Genomic DNA, 22,020 nt, shown 5'->3' on the forward strand with positions numbered 1-22,020 from the left:
TTCTGGGCTTCATACAAACTCAGTAATTTGCTTTTGTAAACCATTATAACCAAACGTGTACGTGCCACCTCAGAAAGTGGCAGCTCTCAGCTTGCTAGCCAAAAGCTAAGCAGCATCAAACTTGGTCTGTGCCCGGATGACAGAATTCCAGGATTAATAGACTAGAAGAAATAAGTGAGAAAGCAGCAATGCCAGATCTGCATAGTGGCAAGGAAGCTGCATGGATGTGCTCATGGAATCTGTTGCATTTTAAAGTTAATCTTGGTTTGATACTATGCAGTTAGGTCATAAATCTTTAGAAGGTGTCGAACTCCTTGCATCATCTTGCTGTCACATGTTTTTTGCAACGTTTTCCCCATTCATAGGAGTGGGTATGGCCCACGTGTGATGCATCCCACCTGCAGGCCGCCAGTTTAATACTCCTGCTTTAGAGTTTAACTACATTGTGTTTAGTTGTATAGAGCTCTGGTGAGACCACATTTGGAATACTGTGTCAAGGTCTGGAGACCTCGTCTACAAAAAGATATTGATAAAACTGAACAGGTCCAAAGACGGGCTACAAAATGGTGGAAGGCCTTAAGCATAAAACTTATCAGGAAAGATTTCATGAACTCAATCTGTATAGTCTGGAGGACAGAAGGGAAAGGGGGGGGATATGATCGAAACATTTAAATACGTGAAAGGGTTAAATAAGGTTCAGGAGGGAAGTGTTTTAATAGGGAAGTGAACCCCTAGAACAAGGGGACAATCGGAGGTTAGTTGGGGGAAAGATGAGAAGCAACGTGAGGAAATATTATTTCACTGAAAGAGTAGTAGATGCTTGGAACAAATTTCCAGCAGACATGGTTGGTCAATCCACAGGAACTGAATTTAAACATGCCTGGGATGAACATAGATCCATCCTAAAATAAAATACAGGGAAAAGTATAAGGGAAGACTAGATGGACCATGAGGTCTTTTTCTGACTAGATTTGACCATGAGGTCAGTCATCTATGTTTCTAAGCTAGTCTTTCATATTGAGTGAGAACAGCTGGATTCACACTGCACATTTGGATAAATCACTAGCTTAGAACTTGCTGTCAATTACGTAGGTAGGGAATATTCAGGAATTTGCATACTTTTCAGAAATTGGCTAACCACTGCTGCCACCCGAACATGAATTAAGGTTTCTTTTTTTTTCTTCTTGAATATGCCTCATAATGTAAAACATTTCAGGAAAACAAACAATTGAAAGTTTAAATACTAATTTTAATATATAAAGTAATCCTACATCTCTTGATAAAAGTCTGGACCTTTAGAACAGGAAATGTGGCTTCCATTCACTTCTATTTCTTTAGCCACAGCTCAGCTGGATGACATGATTAAAATATTTCTGAAGGATACAGTACTTTAATGTCCAGGTTTTGAATGAACTATATAGTGTCCAGTAAAATGATACCAAAGTTTTAAATAAGCACAGCTGGAAAAGAGTTGCTTTCTTTTGTCCTGACTTGAAATTGAATGTCCAGTGCTTTCCCCTCAGTATAAAGATTACAGCTTGAAGCCAGAATGAATGGCCACCATGCCGGATGTCAGATTTTGATAGTCCACCTTCAGAAAGCCAGCTTCTTCAATAATTTCCTTGAACTCCTCCTAAAACAAAGTGGTAAATGTAGTGTTTAGTGCTAAACCTTCAGTGCATAAAACCGAAATTTTAATTTTTAGATTAACCTGGAGGTCTTTTACCTGAGTTGGAAAGCGCCTTATGCTTTCTACAAGGTACTGGTAGGATTTCCAATCACCAGCAATAATTTCTCCTAGCACAGGGATAACTTGGAAGCTATAAAGATCATACAGACTGAAAACAAAATGTAAAAACATTAAGATACTGGATGCAAGCGATTTATCTAGTACAGTGTTTTTCAACCAGTGTGCCGTGGCACACTAGTGTGCCGTGAGACATGGTCAGGTGTGCCGCGAAGCTCAGAGAGAGAAAGAAAGAGCAAGAGAGAGAAAGAGAGAGAAAGAAAATGAGAGAAAGAAAGCAAGAGAGAGAAAGAACAAGAGAGAGAGAAAGCAAGAGAGAGAGAGAAAGACATAGAGGGAAGTAGGGAAGGAGAGAGAGCAGAAAAGAGGAAAGAAGGAAGAGAGAAAGAAAGAAAGGGATGGGGAGAGAAAAAAGAGGGAGAGAGAAATAGAGTGAAAGGGAGGAAGACAATTTTTTTGTCCAAACTTTTTTTAGGGCCCCCCCCCCCCCACACACACATGTGCCCCATCGTTTTGTAAATGTAAAAAATGTGCCGCTGCTCAAAAAAGGTTGAAAATCACTGATCTAGTAGACCAAACTTTCCACAAGTAGTTTGACTTCAGGGACAAATGTTCACATGTTGAAAGTAAGCTTTGAATGGGACCCCAACAGGCTTTTGGTGCCCTTTGAATTTTCTTGGGGAGAGGCATCTATTCTGCTCTAGCAACTTCATAAAATCTTTTGAAGACGCAATACAGGTAGTCCTCGATTTATCAATGCTCACTTAATAGTAATAGCACCTAGAGTTATATACCGCTTCACCGTGCTTTGACAGCCCTCTTAAGTCAGGGGTCCCCAAACTAGGCAACTTTAAGACTTGTGACTTCAACTCTCAGAATTCTCCAGCCAGCTATGCTGGCTAGAGAATTCTGGGAGCTGAAGTCCACAAGTCTTAAAGTTGTCAAGTTTAGAGACCTCTGCTCTAAGTGGTTTACAGAGTCAGCCTCTTGCCCCCAACAATCTGGTCTTCATTTGACCCACCTTGGAAGGATGGAAGGCTGAGTCAGCCTTGAGCCTGGTGAGATTTGAACTGCCAGCAGTTGGCAGTTAGCCTGCGATACTGCATTCCAACCCCTCCATCACTTAGGAAAGGCAGGAAGGGAGAAAGGGAGCGAGGAAGGAAAGAAGGGCAATATCAATAGCACTCGTCTCAGAAGGCTGGAAGGCTGAGTCAACATAGAGCCTGGTGAGATTTGAACTGCAAATTGAAGGCAGTCAGCAGAAGTAGCCTGCAGTACTGCACTCTAACCACTGCGCTATCACAGCACCACTGTGGCTCTTATGATTGCTTGAAGTTATGACGGACCCCTAAAAGTTATTTACAACCTGGTTCTGAAGTTGCAATGGCCACCACCACCACCCCATGGTCGCATTGTATTTTGGTTGCCCAACAACCGGCCCACATTTGCAGCATCTTGCGCTCATATTAGTATAATTTATGGCAATTTGGCTGAAAACCACCATTTCCGTAGGCAAAAATGCCACATGAGAAACAATGGGTTTGCTCAATAAGTGCAATGTTTGCTTAACAACTCTGGATTCACTTAACAGCCAGTAAAAATGGTCCTACAGTTGTGGATGGTCCTTTCATGACCTGCCTTACAACTGGCACAACTTACAAACATAACAGTAGTATGCAGTCATAAATTGAGGACTACCTGTATTGTGTATTTGAAAGATTTTATGAATCTTTCATATGATTCTTGACAAATGGATCTTTTTCTTTTATGTACACAGAGCATCTGCACCAAAGACAAATTCCTTGTGTGTCCAATCTCACTTGGCCAATAAAGAATCCTATTCTATTCTCCCTGTACATGCCACAGGAGAGTTGCCACAGCCATAACATTAGAGGCTAGGTATAAGTAGCATTCACTCACTGGGGAAAATGGCCTCCTATTGGGGGCAATAGGCTCTCTGTAAACCACTTAGAAGAGCTGTAAACCTCTGTGAAGTGGTATATAAGTATTGCTATTCAGAGTCACTGTAACTTCAAATAGCCACTGAACAAACAGTCATTAACCAAGGACTATCTGCATATCTCCTATAAAGCTGACAACCAATCAGTTCATCTAGCTCTCACGAATTTGCACATCAAAAATGTGCAATATATAAGGTATCATCCTTCCCTCTTGACTGCATAGATAATATAATAAAAGTTGGAAGGGACTTTGCAAGTCATCTAGTCAAGGACTAGGCAAAGTTGGCTCTTCTATGACTGGTGGACTTCAACTCCCAGAATTCCTGAGCCAATCATGCTAGCTCAGGACTTCTGGGAGTTGAAGTCCACATGTCATAGAAGAGCCAACTTTGCCTACGCCTGATCCAGTCCAACCCCCTGCCCAAGCAGGAGGAGCTCACAACCTCCTGATAACGAGGCAAGAGCTCCACCTCTAGGCCAAGCATATATTACATCTAGTTTGGGGCATTGTATTTGAATGAATGAAGAGATTCTTCTAGTTCAGTGATGGTGAACCTATCGCACGGGTGTCAAGTGGCACGCAAGCCATTGCCCTAGCTCAGCTCCAACATTTCCAGAAAGCCTCCAGGGGGATGGGGCAGGGCATTTTTATCCACCCCCAGCTCCAGGGAAGCCTCTGGAGTTTGGGGAGGGTAAAAATGGGCTTCCTGGGCCCACCAGAGGTTGGAAAATGGGCTGTTTCAGACCTCCAGAGAGCCTCTGGCGGGAAGGAGAGGCCATTTTTGCCGTCCCCAGGCATTGAATTATGGGTGTGGGAACTCACGTATGCGCAATAGCATGTGTGCACGCTTTTTCGGCACCCAAGGAAAAAAAGGTTCGCCACCACTGTTCTAGTTTATCAGGTCAAACTGTTAAATTACTCACCCTGGGCTAAGTAAACACTTATTCTATTTCTGCTTTTTACTGTTTTCTTGGGGGGAGGGAGGAAGGAAGGAAGGAAGGAGAGGTCACCAACTGAAAAAAACCTAACTGCATGAAATATGTACAGGTAGTCCTCACTTATGGGCAATTGGGAGAGGAATTTTCATCACTAGATGGATGTTATTATTTATTATTATTTATTAGATTTGATTGCCACCCCTCTCCAAGGACTCAGAGGGGCTCACAACAAAAATACAATATCACACTGCTTGGCAACAGAAAATCCAGCACTTCCAGTTGCCATTAAGCAAGGATGTTGTGTGGATGCCACTTGTGATATACTGGCTTCTCCAAAGCCTTTGCATTCAGCAAGCCAGCAAAGACAATGGCGAGAGGCAACTTCATGGCCACGGCGGGATGCTGTGACGTCATAATTGTGAGCTGAGCCTGACTCAGCCACAGAATGAGCAGGTGTCCTAGGACAACCCATAATGTGCTAAATTCAATAAAGAGGAAATATCTCACACCATCACGGTACTTATTTGCTTAAGGGGGAATTTTAAAAAATGAAAAGGAAATACTTTATCTCAACCTGGAAAGAAGGGCATTGTTGACGTGACTGAATTCAAGGCAGAGGAAACGCCCTCCTGGTTTCAGGACCCGATACGCCTCCTGAAGCGCCTGGAAGCACACAGGAAACAAACAAGAAAGAAAAGAAAACCCACAATAAGAAGACATATTCTGGACCCTCACATGGCTGTATTCCCTTCTCACCCAGCGGAGTTTTCGGGAAGAGGAGGTTACATCTAGATTAAACAATAGCCAATTAATGGTTTGAAATTTTTGAAAACTTTTTACAAGATTCCTCACTGAAAGACAGGAGGAGAAATACTGCCAGGTGGGAGCAATGAAGATGAGACAAAAGGTTTAAGTTGCATAACTCTCAGAGAGATGATGATTCAGGTGCAAACGGTCACTCGCCGGCTGACTTCAGACCAATCTTACTTCCTAATTACCTGACCAGGTTATTATTATTATACAAGGTAGGTAGTGTTCTACTCTTGGTCTCCGGTAATTTTCCAAGGCTCAAAAACCCACTTCTTTGAAATAAAACTCTATTACACACACACACACTGTATATCAATGCCCTCTGGCGGGACCTAGGTGAAGAGCCTTCTCTGTAGCAGCCCCGGCCCTCTGGAATCAACTCCCCCCAGAGATAAGGACTGCCCCCACCCTCCTTGCCTTTTGAAAGCTCCTAAAAAGCCACCTATGTCACCAGGCATGGGGAAACTGATACACCTCTTAGCTACTATAGTTTTTTTATGTATGGTTCGTTAGGTGGTGTGATTGTTTTTTATAAGAAGGGTTTTAAATTGTTTTTAACATTAGATTTGTACATTGTGTTTTGCTGTTGTGAGTCCTCGGAGAGGGGCGGCACACAAACCTAATAAATTATTGTTTTTTATTTATTTGTTTGTTTATTTATTTATTTATTGGATTTGTATGCCACCCCTCTCCATAGACTCTGGGCGGCTAACAACAGTAATAAAAACAGCATATAAACAATCCAATATTAAAACAGTTAAAAACCCTTATAATAAAACCAAACATACATATAGACATACCACGCATAAAATTGTAAAGGCCTAGGGGGAAAGAGTATCTCAGTTCGCCCATGCCTGGCGGCAGAGGTGGGTTTTAAGAAGCTTACGAAAGGCAAGGAGGGTGGGGGCAATTCTAATCTCTGGGGGGAGTTGGTTCCAGAGGGCCGGGGCTGCCACAGAGAAGGCTCTTCCCCTGGGTCCCGCCAAGCGACATTGTTTAGTTGACGGGACCCGGAGAAGACCCAGTCTGTGGGACCTAACTGGTCGCTGGGATTCGTGCGGCAGAAGGCAGTCCCTGAGATATTCTGGTCCGATGACATGAAGGGCTTTATAGGTCATAACCAACACTTTGAAATGTGACCGGAAACTGATCGGCAACCAATGCAGACTGTGGAGTGTTGGTGTTATATGGGCATTTTTGGGAAAGCCCATGATTGCTCTCGCAGCTGCATTCTGCACGATCTGAAGTTTCCGAACACTTTTCAAAGGTAGCCCCATGTAGAGAGCATTACAGTAGTTGAGCCTCGAGGTGATGAGGGCATGAGTGACTGTGAGCAGTGAGTCCTGGTCCAGATAGGGCCGCAACTAGTGCACCAGGCGAACCTGGGCAAACGTCCCCCTCGCCACAGCTGAAAGATGTTTCTCTAATGTGAACTGTGGATCCAGGAGGACGCTTATTATTATTATTATTATTATTATTATTATTATTATTATTATTATTATTATTATTATTTATACAGTGGTACATCAAGATACGAACCCCTCGTCTTACGAACAACTCGAGATACGAACCCGGGGTTCAGAAAAAATGTCACCTTTTAAAACAGCCGGGCGGCTTCCCAGCAGCTTCCCGAAGCCGAACGCCAAACCCAAACTTCCGCGTTCGGCGTTCGGAGGCTGCTGGGAAGCCGCGCGGCTGTTTTAAAAGGTGACAGCCGGGCTGGGGGGCTTCCCAGCAACCTCCCGAACCCCGAACCCGGAAGTTCGGCAAAAGTTCGGGGTTCGGGAGGTTGCTGGGTAGCCCCCCAGCCCGGCTGTTACCTTTTAAAACAGCCGGGCGGCTTCCCAGCTGTCTCCCGAAGCCAAACGCCAAACCCGAACTTCCACGTTCGGCATTCGGAGGCTGCTGGGAAGTCCCGCCGCCCGGCTGTCACCTTTTAAAACAGCCTGGGGGCTTCTCGGCGGCCTCCCGAACGCCGAACCCGGAAGTTCGGGTTTGGCGTTCGGCATTCGGGAGGTCGCTGAGAAGCCCCCAGGCTGTTTTAAAAGGTGACAGCCGGGCGGCAGCGTTTTTTTTGCGGGGGGGGGGGGGGTTTGGTTGCACGGATTGACTTTACATTGTTTCCTATGGGAAACAATGTTTCGTCTTACAAACCTTTCGTCTTACGAACCTCCTCCAGGAACCAATTAAGTTGGTAAGACGAGATATGACTGTATATTTATTTATTTGAGAGAGACCAATCTCCCATTGTAACTTCAGCCCCCTCTGTCTCTTCCCCAATCACTGTCTGCCTCACTCTTGGCCTCAGCTTCCTCTGGCAGGCCCCCCAACTGGTCCAGGGTATCCCGAGGGGCCTGGCTCATCCTCCTCAAAATCAGGCATGGCCTCAGGTGGACAAGGAGCACTCACAACAGGTAGGTGAGCTGGGACTAGTAAGTGCAGGAGTGGAACACCACCTTGAGTGACAGGCAAAAAGGCAAATATAAATCTCGCAAGCCTCCACACAGCCCACCCCCTGCTCCATAGACCAATAAGACCGGACACACTCACCTGCTCCATATGAGTGACATTACGGATCCCAAAAGCAATTGTGTAAAAATCAAACTTGTCATCGTCGAAGGGCAGATCTTGAGCATCCCCCACCACCCAGGACAGTCCTTCAAAGAATGAGAAAAGGAATCAGTCGGTGCTCCTTCAAGGGACCTTCCAAAGACATCTTTCATTAAAGAGCAATGCAATTTATGAAAATAAGAACCTCTGTTGCATACATAAATGGTAAAGTGAACAGGACAATGTGAAAATATGCAGTGTGTGTGTGTTTTTGTGTGTAGCTACTGCTTACAGGCAGACTCCGAGGTTCAAATCGCGGTAAGGGTACAGATAGCTAATGAGAGCAAAATAGCTTGAAATAGATCTATACTAGTCTCCCTTCCTTTTCCTTATCAGCAAAAATGTTACATATATCTATATCTACCTATATATACACATACATACATACAAACAAACAAACAAACACACACTTTAGAGTCAGGCAAAATAGGTGTAAAAGAATATAGAACTCAGCTGGGGAGAATCACCGTATGTCATTTTTGGTTTTGAGGCCTGACTCTTCCTTGTCATGTTTCAGAGAGAGAGACAGAGGGACAGGATTCCTTGCTTCACAGCAAGCAACAAGGAAACACTCACCTTCACAAACACACCGGTCTTGACTTAAATCTCCCTCTTGAAATCACAAGTTATTACCTTCCGAGTAGCCAAGTTGCTGCAATTTCTGCTTCCCAACCTTCACCATCTCCTTGTTAATGTCGCAGACCACTACGTGGGATCCCCCGAGCGATCCGTTCTCCTCTTCCTGGTAAAGCTGAGTGATCTCCTGCCAGGATAAATTCTGGTGGCTTTTCAGCTTCTGCTGGATCTGACACTCCCGCTGGGAACGAACATAATTGATAAATCGAAAGGCGATGTCACCTGAATTTGTTTTGAAAAGAAGGATTCCAAACGTGAGATTTCCTTTTCCTGAAATTAAGTGTAATGGGAAGGAAAGGAGGAAGGCACGCAAATCATTCAAACCACTCCTCCCAATAGCTTGGGATTGTTGACTGAGAAGTTCCATCCATGCACACACATTACATTTGTTGTTGTTGTTGTTGTTGTTGTTGTTATTATTATTATTATTATTATTATTATTTAGATTTGTATGCCACCCTCTCCGAAGACTCGGGGCAGCTCACAACAGCAATAAAAAAGCAGTATAACAATGGGAGAAATCTAATAATAAAATATATAAAAACCCCAACAATTAAAAACCATACAGCACATACACACCAAACGTGAAATATAATAAGCCTGGGGGAGATGTCTTAGTTCCCCCATGCCTGGCGATATAGGTGGGTCTTAAGTAACTTGCGAAAGACAAGGAGGGTGGGGGCTGTTCTAATCTCCGGGGGGGAGTTGATTCCAGAGGGCCTGGGCCACCACAGAGAAGGCTCTTCCCCTGGGGCCCGCCAAACAACATTGTTTGGTCGATGGGACCCGGAGAAGACCAACTCTGTGGGACCTTATTGGCTGCTGGGATTCGTGCGGTAGAAGGCGGTTCCGGAGGTATTCTGGTCCAATGCCATGTAGGGCTTTAAAGGTCATTACCAACACTTTGAATTGTGACCGGAAACTGATTGGCAGCCAGTGCAGGCCACGGAGTGTTGTAGATATGTGGGCAAATCTAGGAAGCCCCACGATAGCTCTTGCGGCCGCATTCTGCACGATCTGAAGTTTCCGAACACTTTTCAAAGGTAGCCCCATGTTGTGGCAATTAACTACTGAGGGCTACACATTCTCAGACTAAGCTAGATCTGGATGGGGCTGGTGGACATTGTGAAAGACTGGACAATCTTTTGTCCAGGATAGAATAAGGACTCTTGCCCTGGGGCACTTACCTGTCCCACCAGCAACGTCAATTAATTGGGCTCCTGGATAAGGGTTCATCTGACGCAGCAGGACGTCCTTCCAAACACGATGGATTCCCAGACTCATCGAATCATTCATGAGATCATACTTCTTTGCCACATTTTCAAACACCTGGTAAACTGAAATGTTCATGTTTTTTTGTTAGTACAGGGTACATAGTTGTTAGGGATTGCCATTGTAAACTGCATATTGTACACTTGTACCAAACTTGTACTTAAAGAATTAATGTGCACTTAAAGAGTTAACTTGTACTTGAAGAGTTAATATTCAAGGCTGTTTCATCACTTCCTCATTGAAGCTATAAAAGCTCATTATTCTGCTCAGTCATTTCCTTTTCACTTTGCCTGAGAGGGGGAGTTGTGTTTACGCTTTGTGCGTATCTTCTTGTATAAGCTCAGTGCTTATTATCTTCTTATATAAGCTTTGTGCTTTTATCTATATTGTATTTTGCTTTGTGCTCTAATCTTTTAATTGCTCAGTGCTATTTGCTTTGTAATTGCTCAGTGCTTATTATCCTGTATTTGCTTCGTGCTTATTCTGGATTGTTTATATTTTGTTTATATGTAAATAATACTTATTTAACTAAGTCTGTGTCTTGGCTTTATCACACATCCACGCTCTGTTAAAATTCTCTGCTTGGTGATGTCGAAGATTTCATAGCCTAGCTATACTGAAATCAGTTCTGTTATCTATACCAGGGATCCCCAACTTCCAGTTCAGCACTCGGCCAGGCAAGCAGCAGTTGTAAGCCTGTGCCCCTGCTGCTTATTAGGAACCATCCCTCTCCCCTCCCCGGGCCCCCACCACCGGTCCGCAACGCCCGAAAGGTTGGGAATCGCTGACTTATAGTGGGGGGGAAAGTATTTAGCCAGAACAGAGAACAGAGGAGCCTCTTAAAGAAGAAGTTAACAGGTCTGGGAGAGCCAGAAATCTTGCTTGTTTGTAGGTGACCAAATAACTTATTTTCCACCATAATTTGTAAATAAATTCGTTAATCAGATAATGTGATTTTCTGGATGGGTTTTCTCATGTTGTCTCTCATAGTTGAGGTCTACCTATGATGTCAATTACAGGCCTCTCTCATCTTTTTAAGTGGGAGAACTTGCACAATTGGTGTCTGATTAAATACTGTAACACACACACACACACAAACACACTGTATATCATTCTGACAGAAATCAAATATCCAGGAACATCTATAAATCTAAATAATATACTATAAGATTAACAAAGCATGTATCTGTCAAATATATTTTATTTGTCAAATTTGTTAGTTCTATGTACATAACTAGTTGTGTTTGGCAATACAGTAGTACCTCTACTTAAGAACTTAGTTCATTCTGTGACCAGGTTCTTAAGCAGAAAAGTTTGTAAGTAGAAGCAATTTTTCCCATAGGAATCAATGTAAAAGCAAATAATGCGTGCAAATCCATTAGGAAGAAATAAAAGCTCGGAATTTGGGGGGAAGGAGGAGGAGGAAGAAGAGGAGGAGGACAGTCCCTGCTGAAGGAAGAAGGTGAGGTGGGGGAAATAAAAATAATCCAAAACTTTAAGGCTTAAAAAAAAAAAAGGGACTCTGAGGCAGCACCCAGAGAAAGGAAAAGGCTCCGTTCGCTCTGGGCTGTCCAGAGCAAAGGGAACGTTTCTCTTCTCTGGGCGCTGGCAGAGGTTTATTCCCTCTCCAAGCGCCCAGAGAAAGGAAAATGCTTTGTTCCCTCTAGACTGCCAAAGCCTCCTTAAGCGCCACCGAAAGGCTCGTCTTGCAGTCCAGAAAAGCCTGAGATGGCCAGGATTAAAGGGGGAATGGCAGGAAACTGGCCGGGCCTTTGCGCCTCTCTCTCAAATTTCCTGGGAAATTTTTCCGTGCTCGGGTTCTTAAGTAGAAAATGGTTCTTAAGAAGAGGCAAAAAAATCTTGAACACCCGGTTCTTATCTAGAAAAGTTCTTAAGTAGAGGTACCACTGTATATAAAAAAACCCCAACAATGTATATTTTACATGTAATAGAACACTATTGCTAGTGTTACAGATTGCCATAAGAGGGAGCCAAAGGCGTGATTCTTTCTCGGCTATTCTCTGATATTTCTTTTTTGTCTTTGTGACTATGCTGTAGAAAGAACTGTGTGTTCAAATGATGGTTTATGTATTTGTAAGCTGAACAAGTAATGGTTATAGTTTGTATATGTATTGGCTGATTTAATTGTGCATGATTAGGACTGTTCTGACCAAGATAATTGCCAAAGTCAATAGTATTGTATATACTTAATTTATCTGGATTGTATTACTGAATTATTACTAGTATCTCTGGGCTATCAGCTGGATAACTGCAAAACCTCCACATTTCCTCTGTGTATGTGTATCTTTGACTACTAAGAGATTACTCTGCGCACTCCTTAACACTTAACATTGTTTCTGCATCATCCAACTTCAAATGACCCTGGATGCCTTGAAAAGATTAAAACACAATAATAGACATAATGTAGTACAAAACAGTATATAAAGTAAGTAGTACACTGGAGAAAATAAAGGAGGACAGCCTATATCCTGGCACTAAAAGTCTTGCAGAAACAGGTTTTTAAAGATTACCTGAAAGCAGGCAAACTTAATTGATGGGATCTAAACTCTGCTGGAGCCAATAGGGCAGGCAGCTTTCATGGAACACAGCTCCAGAAGGCCACATGAAGACAAATTATGTCTCCAAATCTTCCTACTGGTATTCATGTCTCAAATGCTGCATCTGAGATCTTGATCCATACTCTCCAGTACTAAAAGTTGATTCACCTCTTTCCAGAGGCAGCTTCGGGATGGATGTAACTTCAGGAAAGAGAAACCTTTGCTGGGCATGCAAATGAAATGACCCTACTCCCATCCTCTTCCTCAAAATTGCCCTTTTTAAGGCAGAATTGTTGTTCTGTTAATAATAATAATAATTTATTATTATTAGATTTGCATGCCGCCCCTCTCTGCAGACTCGGGGCGGCTCACAAGAAGAATAAAACAATGTACAATGTGACAAATCTAATGTTTAAAGGAAAACACATTAAAACCCCAACATTTAAAAACCATGCAACACAAGCATTTCATACATGAAACTATATAAGCCTGGGGGAGATGTCTCAATTCCCCCATGCCTGGCGATATACGTGGGTCTTAAGCAATTTACGAAAGACAAGGAGGGTGGGGGCAGTTATAATCTCTGGGGGGAGTTGATTCCAGAGGGTTGGGGCTGCCACAGAGAAGGCTCTTCCCCTGGGGCCTGCCAGACAACATTGTTTAATCGACGGGACCCAGAAAGGCCAACTCTGTGGCACCTTATCGGCTGCTGGGATTCATTAAGTTGTGCAAAACTATGGCTTGGCAAGAGAACGATTGTTTACTGTGAAAGGGAGAAAAAGCAGATCAGAGAGAATGGCTAGGTGACAGGTGTTAATCATCTGCTTAGACATAACTGCAATATGATATAGAAACTATATTTAGACGACGCTTCAATCTGTTTCACAGAATCAGGGAACTGGAAATGTTTTGGCAGTCAGCTAATTCTCTGCTTCTCAATGCGGGGATTAAAGCATGGCTGACAGGTGGCTGCTTAGCCTCCATGTCAGCACATTAAAAAATGGGGAATCCACTTCTTCTCTGGATCCCTCCATATGCAGCCTCTCTGGGAGGCAGGCAAGACAGGAGCCATGGGGCTGCCTTGGGGAGGGCTGTTCCCAAGAGCAAGCACAGCGGTTTGGAAGTAAGCACTGCCGAAGGAACTACTGATCCAGTTCTACAGAGGAATCATTAAGTCTGTCATCAGCCCCTCTATAACAGTCTAGTTTGGTTCTGCAACCCAACAGGAGCAACACAGACTTCAGAGGAGAATCAGAACTGCAGAAAAAAACAATGGCTGCCAACCTGCCTTCCATTGAGGACCTGTAGACCACGAGTCAAAAAGAGGACTGTGAAAATATTGACTGGCCCTTTGCATCCTAGACACAAACTGTTTCAATTCCCACCCTCAAAACGAGCACTACACAGCAAGACAACTAGACACAAGAACAGGTTTCCCCCCGAACGCCATCACTCTGCTAAACAAATAATTCCCTCAACACTGTCAAACTATTTACTAAGTCTGCACTACTATTACTTTTAGTTTTTTTCTCATCATTCCTATCACCCATCTCCTCCCACTTATTTATGACTGTAAGATTTTTATTAACATTGTTTCTTCATTGCTTATTTGACCTCTATCTATGACAATCATTAAGTGTTGTACCTCATGATTCTTGACAAATGTATCTTTATCTTTTATGTACGCTGAGAGCATATGCACCGAAGACAAATTCCTTGTGTGTCCAATCACACTTGGCCAATAAAGAATTCTATTCTATCATAAAGACTTACAGTATAACTTCATTAAGAACATAACATTTATTGTCATTTTTTTATTGTGAGCACACATTAAAATGAAATTCTGTTGCCCACTGTCAAAAGTATATACCTATATTACACATAACACACATACACACCTGCTACACACACTATTCACTGTCAATTTTGAATGCATAGTGGAAACAGGAACCTGAGTATTCAAATGTTCTTCATAGGTTTAACCTCCAGCTCCCTAATCCTCTTTATGGTTTTTTTCTGCACTCTTTCCAGAGTCTTCTTTGCATCCTGATGACCAGAACTGGACGCAATCATCTAAATGAGGTCTTAACAGTGTGGTATAAAGCGGTATTATCACTTGCCAGTACTAATCCACTCTCCCATTCTTTTTTTTTTTTTAAAGTTTTTTTATTAACTTATATACAGTACATTAAAAACAGTGCAAAAGAAAAAAAATACAATACAGTGGAACCCCGACATAAGAGCTGCTCTACTTAAGAGCAACTCGAGATAAGAGCTGGGAGGGGAGAGATATTTTTGTTCTACTTACAAGCCCAAATTCGAGATACAAGCGCCAAGGAGCTGTCTCCTGAAGCCAAATGCTAACTTCCGCGTTCGGCTTCAGGAGACAGCTGCGAAGCGGCGCGCGTGTTTTAAAAGGTTGCAGCCGGCCTGGGGGGCTCGGGGGGGGTGTGCTTGCAGCTTTCTTTCTTGCTCTTTTTCTTTCTCTCTTTTACCTTCCCTTCCTCTATTTCTTCTTTTCTTTCTCCTTCCCACCTTCTTCCCTCCCTCCCTCCCTTCACTCATTCCTCTCTTACTCTCCCCTTTCATAAGTTTCCTTGCTTCCTTCCTCTGTTCCTGTCCCTTCCCCCTTTCTTTCTTTCTTTCTTTCTTGCTTTCTTTCTTGCTCTTTTTCTTTCTCTCTTTTACCTTCCCTTCCTCTATTTCTTCTTTTCTTTCTCCTTCCCACCTTCTTCCCTCCCTCCCTCCCTTCACTCATTCCTCTCTTACTCTCCTCTTTCATAAGTTTCCTTGCTTCCTTCCTCTGTTCCTGTCCCTTCCCTCTTTCCTTCCTTCCTTCCCACCCTCCGTCCATTCATTCACCCATTCCTCTCTTGATCGCTTAAAGCCGGTCCCTGGTGCAAAAAGGGTTGGGGACCTCTGTCCTACAGGATTGGGTGGCAGAGAAGTTGAACATATGTAAATTTAAAAGTTTAAGAAAGTTTACAAGTTAAGTGAAAGAAACTTCATTATTCATTTATATGTACATGTACATTTCTTCATTAAAAACATGTCTTTCTGCATAATTTAGACTAACTTTGTGAGTTTTTTGAGGGCTGGAACCAATTAAAATTATTTACATTAATTCCTATGGGGGAAAGTCGTTCGAGATAAGAGCTGCTCGACTTAAGAGCCCAGGTCCGGAACGAATTAAACTCGTATCTCGAGGTACCACTGTACACACAAAAGAAGAAACACACACACAAATAACACCTATTATACACACATGCAGGTTGTATTAATAAATCAATCATTGATTTATCATTTATCATTATTAACTTAATATTGTTATTTTGTTTTTTCCCTCCATTCTAACCACTCATAAAACATTCTCCCATTCTTGCTTGCCTCCACCCAGCCTTCCTGATAACTTCCCATGCTCTGAGCTCAAGAGGCAAGCCTGAGCCGCTACCTTTCTGGGAGTTGAAGTCTACAAGTTGAAGTCTACAAGTCTGAAAGCGGCCAAGGTTTGGGTGGGGGGGGGGGTTTCAAGGGCTCCCGGGAGCAGTCAGGCTTGTTCTCCCCTCTCACCTTTCTCTCCTTTCTCTCCCTCCGACACCTCCTGGAACCCAAAGTGCGTGGTCCCCCCGCTGCACAGGCTCCGCGAAAGACCCCATAAAAGACCCCGCCGCCCGCCCGCCACCCAGCCGCGGCCCGAAAGAGCCAGCACGGAGGCCGCCATCTTGCCTAGCGGAGTGACGTCACGCATAGTGTCTCTCTCTCTCTTTCTCGCTCTCCCTATTAGGCCCAAAGGCGGCAGAGGACGGACCATGCGCATACGCACGCGGGCTCCGTTGTTTATAGCTGCCAGTGGATGGATGGGTTAACCTGGCGCACGAGAAGGGGCGGAGCGCTCGCGGTCACGTGCGTGCACTGGAAAGACCACGCCTCCCTCCATTTTGACACGGGCGCACTCCGAGGTGGTGTGAATGGTAGTCAGAGTTCCTTCTGCAAAGGAGGATGGAGGAGACACTTTGGAGGTTCCTGGCTCAAGGTTCCTGGCTCAAGCCTTCCCTGAGCGGTAAAATGAGGACCCAGATTGTTGGGGACATATGCTGGCTGTGTAAACCGCTTAGAGAGGGCTGTAAAAGCACTGTGAAGCGGTATATAAGTGCTATTGCTATTAGTCAGCAATGCTAAGTTGGGTTGCAAACCTCCACATGACGGCTAGGTGACATTCCTGACTTTTCCTTTTGCGGGCACTCAATAGTCTGATTTTTACAGTCTGGTATTATTTAAAGCACAGCCTAGCACATTGTTTCTCAAACGTAGCAAGTTTGTGATGTGGGAAATTCTTTTTGTTAAATTTTTAAATTGATTTTTACAACAAGAAAACATTCAGACAATATAAAACAATGTGCTCAGTATTCAATGTGCCCACCACTAGACAGCATTCATACCCCTCCACCAAAATGGGAGCATATTTTCTATATAATAATAATAATTATTATTATTATTATTATTATTTATTAGATTTGTATACTGCCCCTCTCCAAGGACTCGGAGCGGCTCACAACAAATAATACATGAGATACAAATCCAATATTAAAAATAATTTTAAAACCCTTATAAAAAAACCATACAGTTCAGACAAACCATACATGAAATGGAACAGCTAGGAGTATGTCAGTTTCCCCAAGCCTGGTGACAAGGTGGGTTTTCAGAAGTTTGCGAAAGGCAAGGAGGGTGGGGACAGTCCTGATCTCCGGGGGGAGTTGATTCCAGAGAGTCGGGGCCGCCACAGATAAGGCTCTTCTGGGTCCCGCCAGATGACACCACTTTATATATCACTTTAACTCAAGAGCAATATATCTTTTTACATATTATAAAGTAATTCTAATTTAATCTTTATAGCTTGGTCTTGAATTCTACTGACCATATATCCTCTTACCTTGTCCCATCATCCCATCAGTTCCCGCAACTCAAGTTTAATTGGCCGAATTCATCCTCTTATCCATGATCTGAAACTGAATATGATCCACCGTGTACAGATACCAATTTTGTATTGTCCATTTTGTCGCATCCTTCCAACCTAGAAATATTACCGCCTGAGCACTTTCTATCGCTACTTCTTTTATTTCTCTAAATTCTCCCATCTCGTTCCTTTTGACTAGTACCGCCATTTCCTTTGCAATTGTCCAATGTATGTTTAACGTCCTATTGGTGTCCTCTTGCACTCCTTTCCAAAAGTTCTGCGCTACTAGACTGATGCGGGGAATTCGACTCCCAAAATTCCCTAAGTGTCTGTCTGGAGAATTCAGGGAGTTGAAGTCTTTGCATCTCAAACGCTGCCATGTTTGAAAAGCACTGATCTACCTCTAGGGCGACACGCAAACACTCCACACTGGTTTAACATCAGGTGGCAATGTGCCTTTTCCAAACATAGCTACTAATGATGGGGGCTGGTAGCCAAGTGTTGAATTACCAGTTAGGCAAACCCAGTTGAACCTATGGCAATTTGTGTGAACTCAACTCCTACAGTTAATTACTTTATGCTTCTATTGTATTGCAACAATCTGGAAATTTGGACTAAGGAAATGAGCCTACCCAGCAGAACCGTCTAAAACAGGGCTGTTGGAAAGCAGGAAGCTGGATCAGATGGACTTCAGTTTTTTGTTCTGTGAAGAAGGCAGGTGCCTAAGAACTTTCCCACAGCCTCGTCTTCAGACAACAACCTGTTTATGGATCAAAAAATTCTTAACACAAATTGTCCTGCTAGAAAGGCACATGCCTATCTTTTTTTCCTCTTCAGATTTAATGAGGTATTGTTGCAGAGTTATAGTGCATAATACTAATGTCTGAAATCACAGAAAGAAAAATATGGTTCCACTCCTCCCTGACTGAGAGGTTCCAAAGAATAGTTGGAATTATCAAGGAAGGAATGATTGATTGAACCCTTGGATGTAATATCCATATGAACCATCTGGGTGAAAGTATTAGTTTGGGGTGAAGTACTGTATCATTTTAGCTACATTCTGATACTGGCCCATAATAAAGTATTGTTCCAGGTATACTAAAGTTGCTATGCAAGTGTTGAACCCATGTCTGAAGGACTGATTTGGGAGAAGTGATTTTAGAGTAAACCCAAACAGAGATGCCTTTTGTCCACAAACATCAGAGAGTTCAAGAACACTGGATGCTCTAGTGATTGCTCTAGGCATGGTCCATCCCCCTAAATGTGATTTGGGGCTTCTGAATTTCAATTCTTCCTTAAGCAATGGCTGAAAGGCTGTCTTTTGCCCAACATCTACTGGTGCACCAGTCATGAACCTTCTAGGGCCAGTGGCATGCTTATCATCACTGGGTCTTGACTTCTGCAATATGCTCTATGCAGGCCTGGACTTGAATATTTTATTTATTTATTCATTCATTCATTCATTTATTAGATTTGTATGCCGCCCCTCTCTGTAGAGTGAAGTCTGCTTCAGTACGTAGCTTGCAATAGCTGCACTGATTGTCAGTAGGTTGCTGGGCCCAATTTAAAGTCAGCCTGGTCTAATGATTAAGGGGTTTGGCTGGCAGAGGAAGAAGCGTAGACATCAAAGAGTTATTGTTAACGGCGAGTATTCTGAGCAGAGTCAGGTTACAAGCGGTGTGCCACAAGGGTCTGTTCTGGGTCCTATTCTTTTTAATATGTTTGTGAGTGACATAGGGGAAGGTTTGGTAGGGAAGGTTTGCCTATTTGCCGATGACTCTAAAGTGTGCAATAGGGTTGATATTCCTGGAGGCGTCTGTAATATGGTAAATGATTTAGCTTTACTAGATAAATGGTCAAAGCAATGGAAATTGCAGTTTAATGTTTCCAAATGTAAAATAATGCACTTGGGGAAAAGGAATCCTCAATCTGAGTATTGTATTGGCAGTTCTGTGTTAGCAAATACTTCAGGAGAAAAGGATTTAGGGGTAGTGATTTCTGACAGTCTCAAAATGGGTGAACAGTGCAGTCAGGCGGTAGGGAAAGCAAGTAGGATGCTTGGCTGCATAGCTAGAGGTATAACAAGCAGGAAGAGGGAGATTATGATCCCGCTATATAGAATGCTGGTGAGACCACATTTGGAATTCTGTGTTCAGTTCTGGAGACCTCACCTACAAAAAGATATTGACAAAATTGAACGGGTCCAAAGACGAGCTACAAGAATGGTGGAAGGTCTTAAGCATAAAACGTATCAGGAAAGACTTAATGAACTCAATCTGTATAGTCTGGAGGACAGAAGGAAAAGGGGGGACATGATCGAAACATTTAAATATATTAAAGGGTTAAATAAGGTCAAGGAGGGAAGTGTTTTTAATAGGAAAGTGAACACAAGAACAAGGGGACACAATCTGAAGTTAGTTGGGGGAAAGATCAAAAGCAACATGAGAAAATATTATTTTACTGAAAGAGTAGTAGATCCTTGGAACAAACTTCCAGCAGACGTGGTAGATAAATCCACAGTAACTGAATTTAAACATGCCTGGGATAAACACATATCCATCCTAAGATAAAATACAGAAAATAGTATAAGGGCAGACTAGATGGACCAGGAGGTCTTTTTCTGCCGTCAGACTTCTATGTTTCTACCATATTTATTTATTTATTTATTAGATTTGTATGCCGCCCCTCTCCGTAGACTATTATTATTCTCATATTTCCTATTACCTATCTCCTTCTCTACTTATGGCTGTAACTTTGTTGCTTTTATCTTTATGATTTTTATTATTTTGTTTCCTAGTATGATTTATGTTGATTGCTTATTTTAGTATCCTATGACTATCACTAGTCGTATCTTACGATTTATGATGTATAGTGATCATGATTGATCACTTATGGCTTTTATGTACAATGTGTTCGATTCTCACTGGCTCAAGGATGAGTCAGCCTTCCATTCTTCTGAAGTGGGTAAAATGAGGACACAGCTTGTTGGGGGCATGAGGCTGACTCCGTAAACTGCTTAGAAATGGCTGCAAAGCACTAAGTGCCATATGTAGATCTAAGTGTTATTGCTGTTGCTGTGGATTTCAACTCCCAGTCAGCCATGAAATTCTGGTATTTGCCTTGAGAGTTGAAGTCCACTCATTTTAAAATTGCTACAGGTGAAAAACATTGTCCAGATAGAGTGTGGGACTAATAAGAGAAAGTGCGAGGAAGTAGGAAGCTAAGTTATGAATAGAATAAGAATAGAATAGAATTTGTATTGGCCAAGTGTGATTGGACACACAAGGAATTTGTCTTTGGTGCATATACTCTCTGTACATAAAAGAAAATATAAATTTGTGAAGAATCATGAGGTAAAACAGTTAATGATTGTCATAGAGGTCAAATAAGCAATCAGGAAACTATTAAAAAAATCTTAAGGACACAAGCAACAAGTTGCAGTGGGAAGAGATGGGTGATAGGAATGATGGGAAAAAATAGTAGTAATAGTAGTGCAGACTTAGTACAGTAAATAGTTTGACAGTGTTGAGGGAATTATTTGTTTAGCAGAGTGATGGCATTTGGGGAAAAAACTGTCTTTGTTTTTTAGTTGTCTTGTCAGTGCTCTGTAATGAGGTTTTGAGGGTAGGAATTGAAGCAGTTTGTGTCCAGGATATTTTCACAGCCCTTTTTGACTCGTGCAGTATGCAGGACCGCAATGGAAGGCAGGTTGGCAGCAATATTTTTTTCTGCAGTTCTGCTTATTTTTCAGAGAAAAGAGCGGTTAACCAGTGGGATATCTTGGCCCTTTGAAGGGGAACATTGCCCTTCATTGGGGCTCTTCAGTCTGCCCAATGAAATGTTTTATTTAGCAAACTCTGCTCCAAGCAGGAGGCTGGACAAGAGAACAACTCAGCCTTTCCAACTCTTTTTCATTTTACAGAGTAAACCATTTTGGCGCTGAGATCTGGAGCCATCCCACTCACAAAGTTATGTGCACTGGCCGGTTCAGCCACCATTAATCACTTCAGAAAGGGCATCAGAATTTAGGTCATGAATAAGGCAGGGATGTGGAATACGGTCCTCCCTGTTAATCAGGCCACTTGAGTTGATGAAAAATGCAGTGTCTCGCCAGAAGTCTTAACTGGACGCCATGGGGACTGGCAGCGATTAGAAAAGTTAGATTAGGCATAGGCAAAGTTGGCTCTTCTATGACATGTAGCCTTGAACTTCCAGAATTCCTGAGTCAATCACGCTAGCTCAGGAATTCTGGGAGTTGAAGTCCACATGTCATAGAAGAGCCAACTTTGCCTACCCCTGAGTTAGATAGATCAAGCCTGAGGACAGCCAATTTTCAGCCTTCCCGGGGATAGGAACCGAGGGAGCCGCCACATATTTCTGCTACATCCCAAACAAGCGGCCCCAAAACTCGGCCTGCCAAACAAATCCTGCAAGCGCCTCAAACGTTAACGATACCGCTGGGCGAGTCCCAACCGGTGCCTGTCGGGAGGCGTAGTTTTCTCTGGAAAAGGAGGCCGGCGCGTGGCCCCGTCC

At 43.0% G+C, this 22,020-nt stretch overlaps 1 protein-coding gene across 1 annotated transcript; it reads right to left on the reverse strand.

Moving 5' to 3' along the window:
• Positions 1 to 1,228: 1,228 nt before the first annotated feature.
• COQ5 (coenzyme Q5, methyltransferase) lies at positions 1,229 to 16,327 on the reverse strand. The gene is made up of 7 exons (XM_070762259.1): positions 16,104 to 16,327; positions 9,891 to 10,040; positions 8,701 to 8,925; positions 8,008 to 8,114; positions 5,222 to 5,310; positions 1,727 to 1,838; positions 1,229 to 1,633 (listed from the first exon to the last, which is right to left on the reverse strand). The coding sequence occupies exons 1-7, from the start codon at positions 16,279 to 16,281 to the stop codon at positions 1,532 to 1,534; spliced, it is 963 nt and encodes a 320-aa protein (XP_070618360.1). The 5' UTR covers positions 16,282 to 16,327; the 3' UTR covers positions 1,229 to 1,531.
• Between the last annotated feature and the right edge of the window lie 5,693 nt (positions 16,328 to 22,020).

This window comes from Erythrolamprus reginae, chromosome 10 (genome assembly GCF_031021105.1).
Source record: "Erythrolamprus reginae isolate rEryReg1 chromosome 10, rEryReg1.hap1, whole genome shotgun sequence".
Classification (NCBI taxonomy): Eukaryota; Metazoa; Chordata; class Lepidosauria; order Squamata; family Dipsadidae; genus Erythrolamprus; species Erythrolamprus reginae.

Coding starts and splice junctions, on each gene's coding strand:
- COQ5 (XM_070762259.1), bottom strand. CDS start 16,281: ATGCGTGACGTCACTCCGCTAGGCAAGATGGCGGCCTCCGTGCTGGCT. Junction 5,311..8,007: donor ATGTCACTCATATGGAGCAG/GTGAGTGTGTCC, acceptor GTGTGCTTCCAG/GCGCTTCAGGAGGCGTATCG. Junction 1,839..5,221: donor AACAATGCCCTTCTTTCCAG/GTTGAGATAAAG, acceptor TTTTGTTTTCAG/TCTGTATGATCTTTATAGCT.